General features: G+C 35.3%; 2 protein-coding genes across 2 annotated transcripts; one reads left to right on the forward strand and one right to left on the reverse strand.

Moving 5' to 3' along the window:
• Positions 1 to 2,506: 2,506 nt before the first annotated feature.
• LOC133337943 (O-glucosyltransferase rumi-like) lies at positions 2,507 to 3,778 on the reverse strand. Its single transcript, XM_061546144.1, has 2 exons — positions 3,697 to 3,778; positions 2,507 to 3,630 (listed from the first exon to the last, which is right to left on the reverse strand). The coding sequence occupies exons 1-2, from the start codon at positions 3,776 to 3,778 to the stop codon at positions 2,507 to 2,509; spliced, it is 1,206 nt and encodes a 401-aa protein (XP_061402128.1).
• A 2,412-nt stretch (positions 3,779 to 6,190) lies between these two features.
• LOC133337937 (cyclin-G-associated kinase) lies at positions 6,191 to 18,101 on the forward strand. Its single transcript, XM_061546138.1, has 9 exons — positions 6,191 to 6,419; positions 9,887 to 10,123; positions 10,333 to 10,589; positions 10,645 to 10,870; positions 10,943 to 11,601; positions 11,756 to 13,114; positions 13,172 to 13,732; positions 13,817 to 13,978; positions 17,968 to 18,101. The coding sequence occupies exons 1-9, from the start codon at positions 6,191 to 6,193 to the stop codon at positions 18,073 to 18,075; spliced, it is 3,798 nt and encodes a 1,265-aa protein (XP_061402122.1). The 3' UTR covers positions 18,076 to 18,101.
• Positions 18,102 to 18,187: the final 86 nt, after the last annotated feature.

Here is an 18,187-nt window from a genome sequence, read left to right on the forward strand (position 1 = left end):
GAAAGGAAAACATCACCAAAGAGCCCAACAGAACAAAAAGAAGAATTGTCATAAAATACCAAGGCATAGGGAGGGAGTTACAAAAACACCAGCTAATAAAAGACATGAGAAAATAAAATATGCGAAGGATGCAAGGATAATCAATAAAACAAAAAGGGCAAAGAAGGAAAATATAACTGTAAATAATAAGCAAATAAAATCATGATGGTTGTCAAATGTTGCCAATTTGTGACACTTACCTTATTTACAATATTAATTTAAGGAGTTCAAACGTTGTATGATGAAAAAATGTTGAATATTTTAACTGTTGTTGTTAATAAATTGCACTGCTGTTTTTTTCTACAACAAAAACACATACACAAACAATGACAGCACACACATAAAATAGTTAAACTTTGGTTTTTTAAGCTCGAACAGTTAAAAAGGTCCCCTCCATTCGTCACTTGTTCTTACTTTTTGCTTTTTTTCTTCTTCTTTTATTGCTTGTTTGCTGTGTTGTGCTGCTGCTTACTAACTTTGTGTAGTGTTGTTTTTTTTTTTGGTATTTGGAGTGTTGTTGTTGTTGTTTTTGTTGCCTTTGCAATATGATATGACCAAATTACGTATACTTCGTTTCGTTTTCTGTTGTATTTTTTGCGGTTTGTTTGTTGTAAATTACCGTTTTTCTGCCTGTTTGCTTTTTCTTTTTTCTCTCCTTTTTGTCAAACAATTAGAATTTACACTTTTTCACTCTCTTCACAAAATCTCCACTGTTCAATAATTTACTTTAAGCCAGAAAAAAACACAAATCCCAATTAAACACAATCCCAATTAAATACATGCACAAACTTTTTTCTTTGGAGTTTCACAATTTGTTGTTGTTGCTGTTATTGTTGTATTGATTTTGCTTCTTGTTTTTCTGCTTCTTCTTATTCGTGTGTTTGTCGTGGCTTTAGCTTTCATGTAAATTATGACAACGGGGGTATTTTCTAATTTGCTTGCTTACGTATATTTTAATAATTGAGCAAAGATTTTTTTTTCGTTAACTTGGCCTTCGATTTTTTCGTTTCACTTTTTTTTGCAATTTTCTACACGGATTTTTTTACACCTCTTAGGATATTTTCCTTAATTTTTTTTCTTAACGACAATCAACTAAAAGTAAATCTGCCAGACCGTATCTCGTCCGTCGTTTTTTTCGTTCGTTTGGCAATTGTTTGGGTTGCTCAAAAATGGTAGTGTTGGGTACCAAATGCTGTTTTGTTGTGATTACCAAGTACTCAAGTTGTCATGATTGTTGGTGGTTATTTTTTTAATGGGATTCAATTTAAGTTCCAATTGGAATTGTGATAATATGAATCACAGCTTCAGATTGCCATGATTTTAAACCGGAATTTCACAATAAGTAGGTGATTTAATTAAAAAATGATTGAAGTTCGTGGGGAGTATGGGGTCTGTATAAAAATTCATAAATTAAGAGTTATTGTTATTACAAATACTGCACTTTTTCCTTGAAAAAAATATTCTTTAATAAATCCACGCCTCTTCTAGACCTTGAAAAAAGTATTCTTTAATAAATCCACGCATCTTCTACACCTTGAAAAAAGTATTCTTTTCAAGACCTTAAAAAAAAATACTTTAATAAATCCATGCCTCTTCTAGGCCTTGAAAAAAGTATTTTTTAATGCCTCTTCTAGACCTTGAAAGAAGTATTCTTTAATTAATCCATGCCTCTTCTAGGCCTTGAAAACAGTATTCTTTAATTAATCCATGCCTCTTCTAGGCCTTGAAAAAAGTATTCTTTAATTAATCCATGCCTCTTCTAGGCCTTGAAAAAAGTATTCTTTAATAAATCTACGCCTTTTCTAGACCTTGAAAAAAGTATTCTTTAATAAATCCACGCCACTTCTAGACCTTGAAAAAAGTATTCTTTAATAAATCCACGCCTCTTCTAGACCTTGAAAAAAGTATTCTTTAATAAATCCACGCCTCTTCTAGACCTTGAAAAAAGTATTCTTTAATAAATCCACGCCTCAGTTGGCCCTTGAAAAATATTCTTTAATAAATCCACGCATCAGTTGGCCCTTGAAAAATATTCTTTAATAAATCCACGACTCAGTTGGCCCTTGAAAAGTATTCTTTAATAAATCCACGCCTCTTCTAGACCTTGAAAAAAGTATTCTTTAATAAATCCACGCCTCTTCTAGACCTTGAAAAAAGTATTCTTTAATAAATCCACGCCTCTTCTAGACCTTGAAAAAAGTATTCTTTAATAAATCCACGCCTCTTCTAGACCTTTAAAAAAGTATTTTTTAATAAATCCACGCCTCTTCTAGACCTTGAAAAAAGTATTTGACCGATCAAATTTTAATATGACCGTCCCCATAAATAAAATATATAGTTAATTTTGTTACATATAATAATACTTTATTTTATACACTTTTGGAATGTAAAATATACACAAAAATACTTTTAAGAGATTCATTTCACTTAGTGTCAAATGTGTAACCATATCAGTTATTTTTTCAATTTAAAACTCGTCCGATCGCTTTCTTTTCTTATTCGGCGTTACCTTTTCTTTCACCTCAATAAGACTTCTATCTCCAACAACTTCATATTTCAATAGCTTAGCATAATTCGATAACAACTCCTTCCAATAACATTCAACATCATTCATTCTCAAATGATTCCATATAAAATCATATCCCTCATCGGCAATTTCTTTAGCCAACTTATCATTACGTTTAAAGAATTGTAAAATGTCTTTAATTTCCTTTTGACTGGGATTTTTCGGCAACGGTACATAATGTTTCCATGGCTTAAGGGCCGGATAAAAGAATTCCAACCATTCATCTCCCACATGGAAAACCAAAGAACGGCATAGAAACAGATGTTTAAAACGAAACGATGCGGCAACACCACGAAAATTAAATAAATATTTAAACTGACAATGATATTTGAAGGAAACCTCTTGGGCTGGTTCAGCACCTAGGGTATCTTTGGGTGATTTCCAGGCTTGATTTTTGGTATAGGCAGCATCCACAAGATTCGGTTCGGAGCGTGAAAGTAATATCAGCGAATCTCTTTCGTGTGAGGTGCGGGAACCACGAAAGAAACCCTTTTGGAGTTTCTTTTCCCATGGATATTCTTCTGCGGTCTTTGAAATCTTCTCACGTTGCACATCCCATCTACCAATGCCAGTGGGGAAAAGCTTAATCGCCGGACCACCAGCCCAAAATGTCCATGCCGGATACATAATGTCAAGATAATCGCTTGTTTTTGAAAATGAAAATACCGGCAGCACTTCTCGCGTAAATCTGCCACTAACTTGGGGATAATCTCTTGTATTAATGACCAAATCCATATTTGGCAAGTTAGGTACTAGTTTCAGCAGAAAATGCTCTATGCCTTCACAGCGTGCGGGAAAGAAGCAATCCGCTGTTCTATATAATTTCTTATTAAAAACTTTATACGGGGTTCCAAATTTCCTGGCATCGTTTATTTGTTGTTTTGTGATGCCCTGTTTTTGGAATATTTCCAAGTCTTTTTTCCACACCTTTTGGTGACACTCACATTGCGGGTCCTGCGGCTCTGTGGAACATGGTTTATATTTGTGGCGTGACTTTTGAATGTTTGTACTATAAATTTGAGAAACTATGGAATACGTTGATTAGTACTTCTAAAATAAAGTATGTATTCAAATGAAATTAATAAATATACCTCCTTCATCATTTTCAATATCGAGCGTAGGCTCCGCCTTACTACTATCCTCACATCCATCCGCCGTTTCTTTTGTACACATCCCTTTTGAAATGACATCGTGTTGATCAGCCTCACGGGTATTTATTGATAATTGCAATAGATTTAGAAATAGTAAAACAAGAAATAAAATTGAAAACTTCATTTGATCTGCCTGTGTTGATATTGTAAACAAAAATAAATGTCAAACTGTTTATGTTTTTTCCGCAACACAACAACTATCAAACTTTGGTAACCGCAATTATTTTTGGCGTTGCCAACCTTTGGTATTTTTAGGGATGTCATGATTTTAGAGAAAATCTGCTATTGGGATTTGTCAAAATTGTCCATTTTCATTTCATTATTCGCGATAAATAAAAATAAGTAAAAAAATTACAGTCGGTGTTACCCCCAACCTGTGGTTTGCGGAGGTCTACGGAATCACTACACACTGGTTTTATTTATGTAAGGTATATGTTTTTATCAAAGAGTTGACCATCTGTGAAGAGGTACCAGAAAAGGTTGCTTTACAGAAATATATGTTTGAATGTTTGTGATTGAGGTATCAGAAGGTGTGGATCGATAAGTCCCATCTTCGTACATGATCTAGGTTTGGTAAAAGTATTACGATTTCCGAAGTGGGGATAAAATCGGACATTTCATCCGTTTGACACCTTGTGGGGAAGGTACCAGAAGGAGTGTACCAATGAGTTCAGCCTTCTGACTTGATCTAACCAAAGTAAAAATAGTTTGATGTACAAAGTTTGGATTAAATCAGGCAACGCTTGATATTGGATTAACAAATTATTAAGATTTTGACACTTTGTAGGGGAGATACCAGAAAGAGATGACCAATGGCTCCCATCTTCGGAGGAGTGATAACGTTGAACACCTCTTATTCTGACATTGGGTTATCACCCCTTGGTTTGCTGGGATGCCCTTCTGGCAAAAAACCGAAGCATCCGTATTCTTTAATGAGCGTCAACTTTTCTTTTATGTCGTCCTAGATCAACGCGTTGTGTAAAAATGCGTTCATTGAGTTGTGAGAAGAGATCGTGTCCGAATCCGAGTTCATATACCGAGTATTTGCTCTTGTGACATTAAAGACTGAGGGGCCAAGATATTTATGTCTGAAGTCCGTGTATGCCTTTCCCCTTAACACTTCAGCATTAAAGAGTCATCCTTTAGGGGAGGAGACTAAGAACCCATAAGTTTGGTTAATTATAAGGGCGCCAAAACACTTCGTCGGTCTAGATGATCATTGGCACTCGGTCATTTCCTCCGATATCCAGTCATTGTTCAATTCACAGCCACCTAATGAACAGTATTGGGCTTTCCACTATCCGTAACCTGTAGATGCATCCGATAGCTCGTAAAATATGTCTTTGGTCTGTTCATCTTTATCATCGGCCGGAACATGGGCACAAATAAGTCTGATGTAGACGAACTTCGCTTTTATACGGATTATAGCAATTCGCTTATCGCTACTGGAGTGAATCTGAAGACGAGGTTTTTTATTCTCCTGTATGTATTCTGTATCCTGTTTTTTATTCTCGGCTTTGTACTTCTTGAGTACACCCGCCATGGCGAAAACTGCGCCTGTTCTGTACAACGTGCGCACATTCCAAGCACAGATTCGCAGATCGTGGTCCATGACACGTTTGCGGGGGTCGTGAACATTAGGTGTTTGGTTTTCTTTTTCGTTGCTTTTTCATAGTAGGAGGGGGTTTCCGAATTTGGGCAACTAACCCGACTCATCAACCAATTTTTTTATAATTCTTATGGGTGAACTCGCGGCACATATCAGCTTACTACTTCAACGGGTGATGAAAATAGTTACTCTAGGTGACACCACGGGACCAAGATAAGCCTGGGCTTCGCCATGTTGGTATCTACAAGAAAAAATACAGAAATCGTATTTAACGACACATCGGTTATAACGATAGCAGCCAAAAATCACAAGAAAAACTTTGTCCTTTATTTGATATCGCTTATAGCTACAAATTTCGCCGGGCTCTTGGCCATCATTATAAGCGTGATAAAAAAAGTTCACTTTTTTGTTAACTGCATTCTATTTATTTCAAATAAATCCTCATAGAGCAGGCCAACCCGGTAAAAAGTCCTGAAGTAAATCCCGTTTACTTTTAAAAACATTAGTATTGCCAATATTCAAATTTCCCCAAAAAATCGCTACAATAGAAACATATGTTTTGAACGCGTTTATAATAGGTTGAACTCAGAAAATACACTTGTCACTCATATGCTAACCCGTTACCCAAATACTCTCGATTTGGACAACACTAATATTTTTTGACATCAAAGTCAATCTTTTCATTGGATTCATATTTTGATTTTTTTGTTTTAATATTGAAAGAAATAAGAAAAGGAGTCGCGAGAACAATACGTGAATAATAATAAAATAATTAATTAACGTTGTTGTGTGATAAAAAAGTGACTACATAACAACAACAGCAAAATGAGTGAATTTTTTAAATCTGCTATGGGTTATTTCAATAATCCAACAACTAGCACATCAACGACAAATAGCAACAACACATCACAGCCAAATAGTGGTGGCTCATCATCCGTAAATGTCAACAACACATACAGAAGTTCATCGTCGTCGTTGCAGGAAAATGACTTTTGTGGCCAAATTGTGGAAATCAATGGCCGTAAATTGCGTGTAAAAAGAGTTATTGCAGAAGGTTTGTAGTAATCCCCCCAAAAACAAAAAATGAATTGTCTTGTCTCACATACAAAAACTACACATTCGCACACAAACACACACACGCACGGACTTACATTCAACTTCGACCTCCATCCACTCAGTTAAGAAGCAGCAGAAGCTCAAGTTTTTTTTGAAGAAATGAGGGAGTCCAGAAAAAACTGTTTAGGAAAAAATCGATATATGTTGTGTGGTTGCTGGTTTTTTTTTTCAATTTTTATTTGGTGGGCGTTCAGCAGCAAATTGTGTGCAATTTTGTTGTAATGGGGAGTACATTTGTGTGTTTACACACGTCCGTCCGTCTTCCGCAAAAATTTCCGATAAGAATTAAAACAAAAACGAAAATGTTTACTAGCACTATGTGTTGTATTGTGTGAGAGGGGGAATTTTCCAATTAGAAATTGTCTTAATTTTCTTTTTAAGATGACACTTTTCTTACAACGTAACCTGTGTAGCAGTAGTACCCTCTGCAGTCTTATGTTAACCTTGAAGAGAATTTTTGCTGTTGTTATTGCTGTTTTTGACCCCATCCACACCAAATAGGCATAGAACGAAATGAAAACAATCACTACTTAAAATCTGCCATTAAAAAATACAGTATTTGTTGTTCGTTATATGGCACTGACGACGACGATGATGGTGATGATAAAAAATTGTTGTAGATAAGAAACAACAATATACATACGTACTTATATAGGTGGTATAAGTAGGTAACCAACCATATGCAAAGAAATTAATAATATTATTCATTGTTTTGAATATATTTCGTTTTGTTTATATGAGGCACTGAGTGATATTGTAACGTTCCGGATGTAGGGTTTTGAATGCATTATTTTGAAAACAGTCAGTGGGCTAAGTAGTGGGATCAAGTGGAAATTTATTTTTATAACTATGTGCAAGTGACATGTAAACCATTTTGTGTTCGGGGTAATTCCCTATTAAAAATTTTATTTTTAAAGTAGGCTTTCTTTTGTTGAGAAAAATCAATCACTATCGCAATTTGGCAATCACCAGTACAATTTACTGTGCCTGCCATTTTCTCCATTTTATAATTTGTGGCCACAGGAGTGAAAGGGATAATCATTTGGATTTTTTAATTAGAACACACACTATTCCTTGGTCACTTATGAAACGTCCTATAACTCTATTCCAGACTAATATGTTTAAAGAAACAAGTAAAAAAGTGTCAGTCGGTGTTGCCGACAGATATATACCCCCAGCCTATGGTTTGCTGAGGTTTTCGAAATTACACACAGATTTTATATGTTTTTACCAAAGAGGTTTCGGACTTAATGTTGAGGGAGGTACCAGAAGGAGTGGGCCATCTTTGGACATAATCTAGAATTCGTAAAGATAATATGTTGTGTAATGTTTGGTTCAAATTTGACGTTCCATTCGCCTGATATTGCATTTATAAATATTGAACATTTTGGCCATTTGAGGGGAAGGTACCAGAAGGAGTGGACCAATGTGCTCCATCTTCGGACTTAATTTAGACTTCGTAAAGATAATATGTTGTGTAATGTTTGGTTCAAATCTGACGTTCCATTCGCCTGATATTGGATTTACAAATATAGGTAATAGAAGGATTGGATATTAATATTATTATTATTAAATCTTTATTTTGTAATGAAAAGCCTAAGGGGCCAATAAATTATTACAATATGCTTCCAATATTAAATTTGTACATTAACATTTAAATTATTAGAACTTAAAAGTAAATAATATCTAATTAGGAAAAAAACACTTATGACACTTCACAAGGGAAGATCTACTCCTATTAATACCTCGATTGCGAGGTCATAGAAAAAAAAAAATTAAAAACGCTCCCAACTATAATATCAGCGGCAATTACTGCCTCTAAATATAAGTATTTTTAAGGTAGATTAAATAGCATAGAATATTATTCTACTGCTTCTTGAAATAAGACAAGATGCTAATTTCGGTATGATGAAATGGTTACATTAAACCTTTTTAAGTTGTTAGGTAGTGTATTGAATAAACGTGACACTCTTGGAATTGTTAGATTGGTGTTTCTAGTGGATCTTGAAAAATTAAATTGATATTTGCATATTTTATAGAATAAGGAAAGACATTGGATATTAACAAAATTAGTAAATGAAGATCCTATAAAACGGTGAACGAACGAAGAAATGTGATAGTAACGGTTAATACTATAAACATATATGACGACGCTATTAAAAGCCTTTTGAACTCGCTTCATATTATGATGTTAGCACCAGAGTATACCTCAAGACAGTAGAGGATGTTGACCAATTTTGACCATTTTGTGGGGGAGGCACCAAAAGGAGTGGACCGATATTCCCCATCTTCGAATTTAAAATATGTTTAGAAGAAATATTAAGATTTGCAAAGTTTGAATGAAATCGGTTGCTTCAGTAGTGTTGGCGGGTTATTTGGGATACCATTTGTATTTTGTTTTTGGAAAATATTCAAGCTGAAGCCCAGTTTGTTGTTTTGCTTCAGTAGTGTTTTTCAGTAAAAAAAAACCACCCAGCTATACTTGCAATAGATTTCGAAAAGGCTTTTGATCGTGTTGGTATTCATGCCATTCTTGCTACATTGACATCGTGGGGCTGTGGATCCAGGATGTTAAATTTTATTAAATCATTTCTAACCGGTCGAACCTTTCAAGTTAAAATTAATAACTAGCTCTCACAGAGATTTACTTTAAAAATGGCATACCAAATTTTCAAAAAGCCTTCGAATAATAAATAATAGCCAAATATAAGTCTCACAACGGGTATGATAAAATTTATTACTGCCTTTATGCAGATGATATGTGTACATTTTTGAGCCAAAAAAAAGACGACAATATCACAAATAATACACTTTCAAAAATTATGAATTGGTGTAAATTTTGGTAGCAATATATCATCGTCAAAGTCGTACATATATACATAGTTCATATCTCCAGAAAACATAATTGTCATGCCAAACAACTTTACAGTCAACGGTATAACGTTTCTATGTGTTAATGAGTTAAAAATTCTTGGTTTAACATTTAAAATAAATTATCGGTGGGGGGAAGCATTTCTTAAAACTAAAAAAAGGACATTATTCCTAGAGCAAACATAATCAAAAACTTACCCAGCAAATGACTAAAAGCCAGTACTCAATATCTCATATGAATTAAAATGGATGGTTTCACTCCAGAATTTCTGTAAACCTACAATTATATACAAATACAACAATAGCAGTTCCAAACTTATCCAAGTCGACATGTCGGTATATCTTTCAGTCGATAATAAACACAATTTTTATAAACAAATTATTTCACAAAAATTAATCTCCAAACTAAGTAGTTTTTCAATTGCTTTTTTAATGCTTATCAATTCCCTTTTAATAAATACTGGCAAACAAAATACAGCACAAGTTCATTTCATCACTTTATATATTTTTTATTTATCTTTTTCGTTTTTTCAGGCGGTTTTGCATTCGTTTATGTTGCCCAAGATATACAGACGGACAAAGAATATGCCCTGAAGCGTCTCATTGGTGCCGATAAGAAAGCATGTCAGGCTATTATCAATGAAATAAATACACACAAACGTTTGACGGGACATCCGAATATTGTTGGATTTGTTTCGGCGACATTTATTGATAAAACCACAGGACCTCAGCAGCGTGCTGAATATCTACTCTTATCCGAGTTGTGTAAAGGTAAGAGAGTACCAATTAAATATTATTTATTATTAGCAGAGAATGGTCGCAGTGGTTTAATTTGGAAATTGAATTGTAATCTAATTACTAATATTTTTTATCTCTCAACTTTATCTCTCTATAGTATAACAACTAAGCATAACAAATTTCCAAACAATTTGAGGCTCTGTTCGTGGATAATGTTATATTTGTTTTATTACTTTTTCCAGGAGGTTCATTAATCGATTGTATGGGCTCAACACTAGAACCTCCAGTCGTATTGAGAATATTTTATCAGGCCGTTAAAGCTGTGGCCCATATGCATTCACAAACGCCTCCGATTATTCATCGGGATATAAAAATTGAAAATTATTTACTGGGCGATGATAAACAATTGAAATTGTGTGATTTTGGTTCGTCAACAAGTGAAACGTTTGCACCCACACTAGATTGGAATGCTCAGCAAAGGAATACTTTGGAGGATCAGGTAAACTATACAAAATGATTAAATGATTTTTTAATAAAAAAGTATCCCCTTTCAGTTAAGCTGTGTCACCACACCCATGTATCGGGCCCCTGAAATGCTCGACACCTGGTCAAATTATGAAGTGGGCACCAAAGTAGATGTCTGGTCATTGGGCTGTATTTTATATGTCCTGTGCTTTCAAAAACATCCCTTTGAGGATTCAGCCAAGTTACGCATAATAAATGGAAATTATACAATACCAACAGATTCGAGATTCCAATGTTTTCATGATATAATTCGAGGTATGAGATGTGATGAAGATATGCCCACTAAGAAAATTAAAAATAAATTTTCTATTTTTTCGCCTTTTTTAGGTTGTTTAACAGTCGATCCAGCACATCGTTTTAGCATCTCAACAATATTGGATCGTTTGGCTGCCATATCGGAAACAATGCAGTGGAGTTTAAAAGGCCCCTTGGATTTGCGTGGTAAACCAATTGTTACCACCACCCCAGAACATTTAAGTCCACAACCATTAGGTTGCCAGCCACAACAACAACGTTCCTCTGCCGGAAATTCTATATTTTATGATGATCCTTCCAACAATGTACCACCAGGTCAAACGTCTTCTCAACACCAGCAACAAAGTTCCTCTTCTTCAATGAATTCAACCAATGGCAGTTTATTGTCTTCGCTGCGTGGTGGTGCCGGTAGTTTTTTGAAAAATCTCAAAGACACCTCTTCGAAGGTTATGCAAACAATGCAACAGACAATCGCACGCTCAGATTTGGATATTAGTTATATAACATCACGGGTATTGGTAATGCCATGCCCCTCCGAAGGCTTTGAATCGGCATACAAGACAAACAATATCGAAGATGTCCGACTGTCAATTGAAAGTCGTTTTCCTCCGCAAAAAGTTAGCGTTTATAATTTTGGTCCTCGATCTTGCCCACGACTGGCGCCACCCGTTCGCACAGTGGAAGCTGGCAGCATATATGGTTGTTCTCAGGCTCGTGCACCCAATTTGCAGGTAAATGACATATACTTCTTTTCCAGGACGTATGAATTTGTTTCAAACAAAAACTGTATTTTTGCGTTCTATAGAGTCCCAGATTTCTTTGTACATTTTATTTCATCATATTTTATATCCCATTGAACCCTCATCTCATTTCTTGTCTTTGCAGGGCCTCTTTTCCGTTGCTGAAGATATGTACGGTTTCCTTACAGCTGATCCCAAATCAATTGTTATTATACAAACTGGCGATTCGGGCGGTTGTACAGCAGCAACACTGGTATGCGCCTTACTTATGTATTCCGATTTGATTTTAGAACCCGAAGATGCTGTCCAGGTGTTTGCCGTCAAACGTCATCCCGTGAATTTACGACCATCGGAATTTCGTTATCTCTACTATTTGGGTGATATTCTACGCCCAACGCCATTGCTGCCTCACTATAAAAATATTAATTTGATATCGTTAAGTTGTCAACCAGTACCTCGTATGACTAAGACACGTGATGGTTGTCGCATTTATATCGAAATTTACAATAATGAACGTCTGCTACTCTCCACAATGCAAGACTACGAGAAAATGCGTTTATATATGGCGGGGCCGGGCAAAATCACTCTGCCCATTAATGTGACCGTGTGTGGTGATTTTGTTGTGGTTCTATATCATGCCCGCAAAGGTATGGTTAGACCACAGGGTATCAAAATATGTCAATTTCAATTGCACACAGGTTTTATACCCGAGCAAGAGACATTGATAAATTTTGCCACACAAGATTTGGATGATTTACCCACAGACGCCGAGTGTGTACCTCCAAATTTTGCCGTCTCTTTGTCTCTGGCTGTTATGGATACTGAATCGCCACCGACACGCAATCCACCATGGCTTTTAACCAAACCCAGTCGTAATGCTTTTAATTTGTTTAGCTCACAGTTGGAATATGAAGAAATGATCGATAATTTTGTGACAAAACCAACAGCAAAGGACTCGGCCGCACAGCAGTCTAGACCTGCAGTGGCGACCGTCACACACAAAGAAAAACCCATGACTCCGCCATTGATAATGCCGGACATAACAGAAATTTCACATGAATCACATTTTACCCAACCGGATCCAGCTCCACCCATAGATTTGCTAAATCTAAATCAACCCTCAGCTACACATCACAACTTCACCGATCCCCAGGCAACAGCTATGCCTTCAACAGATGCTAGCTTCGATCTGTTGGGTGCATTTGGTGATGATGATTCATCGGGTATTGGTACCGCACCAATACCAGATATTTTGGCAAATAATTCTCAGCCTAAATCAGCGGCAGATTTAGATGATATATTCGGGCCGCTACAATCGGAGGCACCTTCCACGTTTAATTTAGATTTTAATGCTTTTGCTTCGCCAACACCAACACCTCAGACAGCAGCTCCACCATTTTGTGCTCCCAAGATAACAACAAGTAATTCAGCTACTAATGTACCCACTTTTAACACAGTGCCCACATTTAACACGCCGACAGTAAATAAGGAACCCCAGCAACAGGTAATTGGAATTATTTACTTAAAAAAATAATTTTATTAAAAATGAATTACCTTTTAGCCCAAAGATCCATTTGCCGACATTGCCAGCTTAGCTACCGGTTTAAATATCAACTTTACACCTCAGACACTGGGTGGCAAATCAGCTGGTCACACTCCAGTGGGTACAAGTCCATTTGCCACACATTTTTCCAGTCCCACACATAACAACAACATCAACGCAACACCCAATTCAACACGTATGCCCAGTAATACCGTGCCCCAACCATCACCCAATCACATGAAATCTCCAAATAATACAACATTTGGTATGCAAGCTCCCCCTCCATCATTTGCCACACCCTCACCCCAACCAACAGGTGTTGCAGCTGGTACCACTCCGACATCGGCCCCAACAAATACACGGCCCGATTATAGTCGTTCACATTTCGAACAACCCAAACCCGCAGGCTCAACAGCATCACAACAATCAAAAAGTTCAGATATTTTTGCTGACATCTTGGGTGAGCAGGGTTATAAGTTTACAAGTAAAGCCAATCAGGGTCCACGATCGATAAATGAAATGCGCAAGGAAGATTTAATCAAAGATATGGATCCGAAAAAGGTTATGATTATGGAATGGGTAAGTGAAGTCAAATATCCTTCAATTGTTGGTAAACATTTGTTAATAAGTCCGATTTGTATTCTGTTGTTGTTGCATTTTCAGACGGAGGGCAAAAAGAATAATATACGTGCTTTGTTATGTTCAATGCATACTGTGTTGTGGGCCGATGCCAAATGGACTAAATGTGAAATGTCTCAGCTAATAACACCGGCCGATGTTAAGAAGGGTTATCGCAAGGCATGTCTGGCTGTACATCCGGATAAGGTATGTATTAACATATGTGTGACTTAATTTCATCAATGAATCATCAAGTGAAAATGAAAATTTAACCTCCGCTAATGAGCTTCATAATCTTTGAAGTGAAGCAGTCTTTATTAGGTATCATTCATCTCCATATACCACTTAATCGTGTCCAAAGATGGGACCTATCGGTCCACTCCTTCTGGTACTTCCCCCACATAGAGTCAAAATTTTGAAAAGTTGTTAATTCAATATCAAACGAATGGACTGTCCGACTTGATCCAAACTTTGCAAATCGTAATACTTTATCACTCTTTTTTTTCAATTAACTCCTCTCCTCCTTGGCTCACGTCCTTTTTGGTATTAGAATGTTCAGAGCCATGTCTCCATATGTAGCTTAAGCTACGAATTTGACTTTATCCATAGATGGTGGTTTGTGTGTTTGCAGATTGACTTCGATCTTCTTTAAGAATTTGACCACAACGTTCAGACTTTCTAAGCCTTGTGTATCAGTGAACTCTTCTACTGTGAAGGAGTCACATAGTTGCGAAAAGCATCTTCTTTTGTTATTGAATTTACGAAAATTAAAAAATTTCATGCGCAGCTGTTTGGATTCTGTTGAACGACTCGTGATTTATAGGTTATCCGTATTTAAAAACACACGTGTTAGTTAAGCGAACGCTTAACAACCGCCATTTTGTAAAAATCTATTTTTAAGCCCGTGGGCGTGTAATACTCATTTAAAATTTTACGTCTTTCTTGTGAGCCGTCCGAGGACGAACTGCTTTATCACTCTTGTTCATTTGCTACTCGAGTTAAGACGTGTTTTTTCTTATTAGCAAGTGTCATTCACAGTATGTATCACACAGTTATTCTTAAATATTATAAAACAAAAACAAGATTAAACGTTCTCGCAGAGAAGACACCGTTAAGCGGTGTACACACTATCATTTTTGACTGTCAACTTTTTTATCGATTACTGACTGTCCAACAGCCATAAATATTTTTGTGGTCGCCTGTTGAATGACAAACATGTGAGGCAACACTATCAAACAAGCAAAATTTGGGCAAAAGTGCCATTCAAAAATGCTAGTGTGTATACCGCATTACTCATGCCCACAGCTTGAGTAAGAAAACAAAACATTGTAGCTCTCTGAGAGCAGAAAATCAGAACTATTTTCACCCTCTGCAAACGATCGATGATGATAGTGACAATGTCGGATGGATAATTATCGATGACTCGATAAAAAAGGTGGGAATACCTCCGATAACACTTCTAAAGTACAAAACTGAACAGTTGCATGAAATGTGCAAAATTTTAGAAGTAACGGACTATTCCATCAAAAAATATCAATTGTACTTAAACTGCATTGCCCAAAGAAAGAAGATTTCAAATTGGTCTGCGAAAGAGCATCGCCGCAATTTAATTTCGAAATTTGTACTTATGGCACTAAAAACGTGAAGCCATCCATATAAAGCCATTCTTTTGGATCTCAAAATGGGATCATCAAAAAATTAAAAGCTTTTACTATTAGCGAAAGAGCTGAAATCCACTGATGTGAAAATCGTTACTAGAAAGCAAAATAAAGGCAAGAAAGTTATCATTCAACTATTGAGTGCATGAAAGTGAAATGGGTGTACCAAAACCTGAATCAATCGAAACTCACTCAGTGTCACAACTGTCAAATTTTCGGACATGGAACCAGTAGGTGCAATGTTATATCGTTCTGATCAAATTGTGCAGGAAATCATATAACAGCAAACTGTAACGAACATATTTTGAAATGTGCAAATTGTGGTGGCGATCATGAGGAAACCTCTACTCAATGTCCCAGTAGATTTAAATACATTGAAAAAAGAAAGAGACTGAAGCCGAAAAGAAATATTCGTAGCCAAACAAATTATTCAATGTACCAGAATTATAATAATCAATTTCCCCATAAACTGAATCAAGTATTACCTCCTGAAAATAGTTGGCCAAATATTAAACAAACTGAACCAAATAATTTGTTCTCAATTGAGAATTTAAATTTAACATTCAAATTAATTCCTAAATTAAGAAATTGTAAAACAAAACTTGACCCGTCTGATATCATAACCGGCATTGCTTTAAATTTCTAAATTGTACAATAACATAAAAATAATTTCCTGGAATGCTAGTGGCGTAAGGAATAAACAAGAAGAACTTATTCAATTTTTAAACATAAATGAGAATGAAATTTGCCTTATATGTGAAACTTGGCTAAATTCCAGTATTTCTATCAAGAACCAATTCTTCACATGCTATGATGATTGCCGTGGTAGAAGAGGTGGAGGCGTTGTAGAATTAAGTAGAAACTTATTGAAAATATTTATTTAAATAATACTGCAATAGAAATAGATGGATTTATATACCTAACAAAAATTATGAATGCTTGTTTTTTGAAACTGTGCTATTTTCCGTGTGAATGGTCTACAGACTAACAAACACTAAACAAGTCATCAGTTTAATTAAAAAATTAAAAAACAAAAAATCATTGGGTGTCGATGGCATAAATTACAAATGTTACCAATAGATGGATTTATATACCTACCAAAAATTATGAATGCTTGTTTAAAACTGTGCTATTTTCCGTGTGAATGGAAGCTTTCTAAAACAGCTCCTATTCAGTTCAATAAGCAAGCCTGATGATGATCCAAAATCATACAGACCAGTTAGCTTACTTACCATCATCTCTCAGCTAAATTTTTGAAAAAAAAAAAATTGAACGAGATATTGCCAATACAACAATTTGGTTTTCGTAGACATCTGAACACTTGTCACCCTCTCGTTAAGATACCCAATGGTCATCCTCAAGGATCCTGTTTGTCACCAATCTTATACAATATATATATACTGCTAACGTACCTGTACTAAATGAATGTATTGTGTCTATATTCGTCGACGACACTTCGATAATTAATAAAGGTATATACTCCAACACAATATCAGTAAATCTGCAACAAGCTCTTGTTAAAATCAATAATTACTTAAAATAATGGAAAATTCTTGTAAATCCGGATAAAACGCAAGCAATATACTTTTCACGGAAACGTAAACCAGCTATTTGTCTCAACAACCACTACGTTTTCAAAATCATGACGTAGATTGGGAATAAAAGGCTATATACTTGACAGTCATCTTGGACAGAAAACTAAATTTTTCGTGACCACATTTCATACGTCGTGGATAAAACCAATAAGGTCACCAGAATCATGTACCCATTAATTAACCGAAAATCCGGCCTAAACAAGGAAAACAAGAAATTGATTATAGAATAAATTTTCCTACCAATATTTTATTATTATGAACCATTATTTTTGGAGGCAGCAAATTGCCACATAAATAAACTACAGGGGGCTCAAAACAAGTTATTAAAAATGATATTTGATTTGCGAAGACTGCATCCCCTATCTGGGTTCCTACTAGTGAAAGACCAACTAGAAATATCTAGATCCAATTTTGTTGCTCGATGTATATCTTCGTGTGCGCCCACATCAATGAAATCGTTTCATAAAAGGGTTTAACAACACCCCATATCTAGTCATTCAAATCGTATGGTTTATTTAGTTCTTCCATACTTTTACCAAACATGGACCATATTCGAAAATGAGAACTATCGGTCCACTTCTTCCGGTACTTCTCCGACACTAACATTGTTTTTCGAAGAAAAATTAAAGATTTTTATTTGCATCCTTAGATACTCTCAATGTTTCTTTTTTAATAATGACTTTGTTACTTCGATTTATCTATATGTGTTACTAATTATTTTTTTCTTAATTAACTAATTATTCTTTTTTCTTGTTGTTGGTTGGGGAACCGGAAGAATCATTATTTTGAGAATTATAAATTGTAGCATATTTTTTATATATATGAATTATGTTTAACAATAACTTCGATATAACCAATAACACATCATTACCACCCAATATGAAAATTTTAGTTTTAATAAAATACATAACCTAAAAAATACGTTTTTATTTTCTTTTTTTAGCATAATGGCACAGAAAATGAAGAAATTGCTAAAATGATTTTCATGGAACTTAATAACGCTTGGACTGACTTTGAAAATGATGCCACTCAGCAGAATATGTTCAATTAAAAATAAAACACACACACAAACAAAGATTTGCTATTATATAGGACACCAAACTCTATTTCTTAATTAAAAGTGGAAACACGACAGACAGACAAACAAACAAAAAAATGTAATT

This window comes from Musca vetustissima, unplaced genomic scaffold, assembly GCF_032173495.1.
Source record: "Musca vetustissima isolate MV318-11 ecotype Yass unplaced genomic scaffold, APGP_CSIRO_Mvet_v1 utg30452, whole genome shotgun sequence".
NCBI classification, from domain to species: Eukaryota; Metazoa; Arthropoda; class Insecta; order Diptera; family Muscidae; genus Musca; species Musca vetustissima.

What these genes read in the sequence shown, in the direction of transcription:
- LOC133337943 (XM_061546144.1), bottom strand. Translation starts at nt 3,778, where the DNA reads ATGTGTACAAAAGAAACGGCGGATGGATGTGAGGATAGTAGTAAGGCG. An exon ending in TATTGAAAATGATGAAGGAG is followed by an intron (nt 3,631 to 3,696) that starts GTATATTTATTA and finishes CGTATTCCATAG; the next exon opens with TTTCTCAAATTTATAGTACA.
- LOC133337937 (XM_061546138.1), top strand. Translation starts at nt 6,191, where the DNA reads ATGAGTGAATTTTTTAAATCTGCTATGGGTTATTTCAATAATCCAACA. An exon ending in TTTTCATGATATAATTCGAG is followed by an intron (nt 10,871 to 10,942) that starts GTATGAGATGTG and finishes CGCCTTTTTTAG; the next exon opens with GTTGTTTAACAGTCGATCCA. An exon ending in AGGTTATGATTATGGAATGG is followed by an intron (nt 13,733 to 13,816) that starts GTAAGTGAAGTC and finishes TTGCATTTTCAG; the next exon opens with ACGGAGGGCAAAAAGAATAA.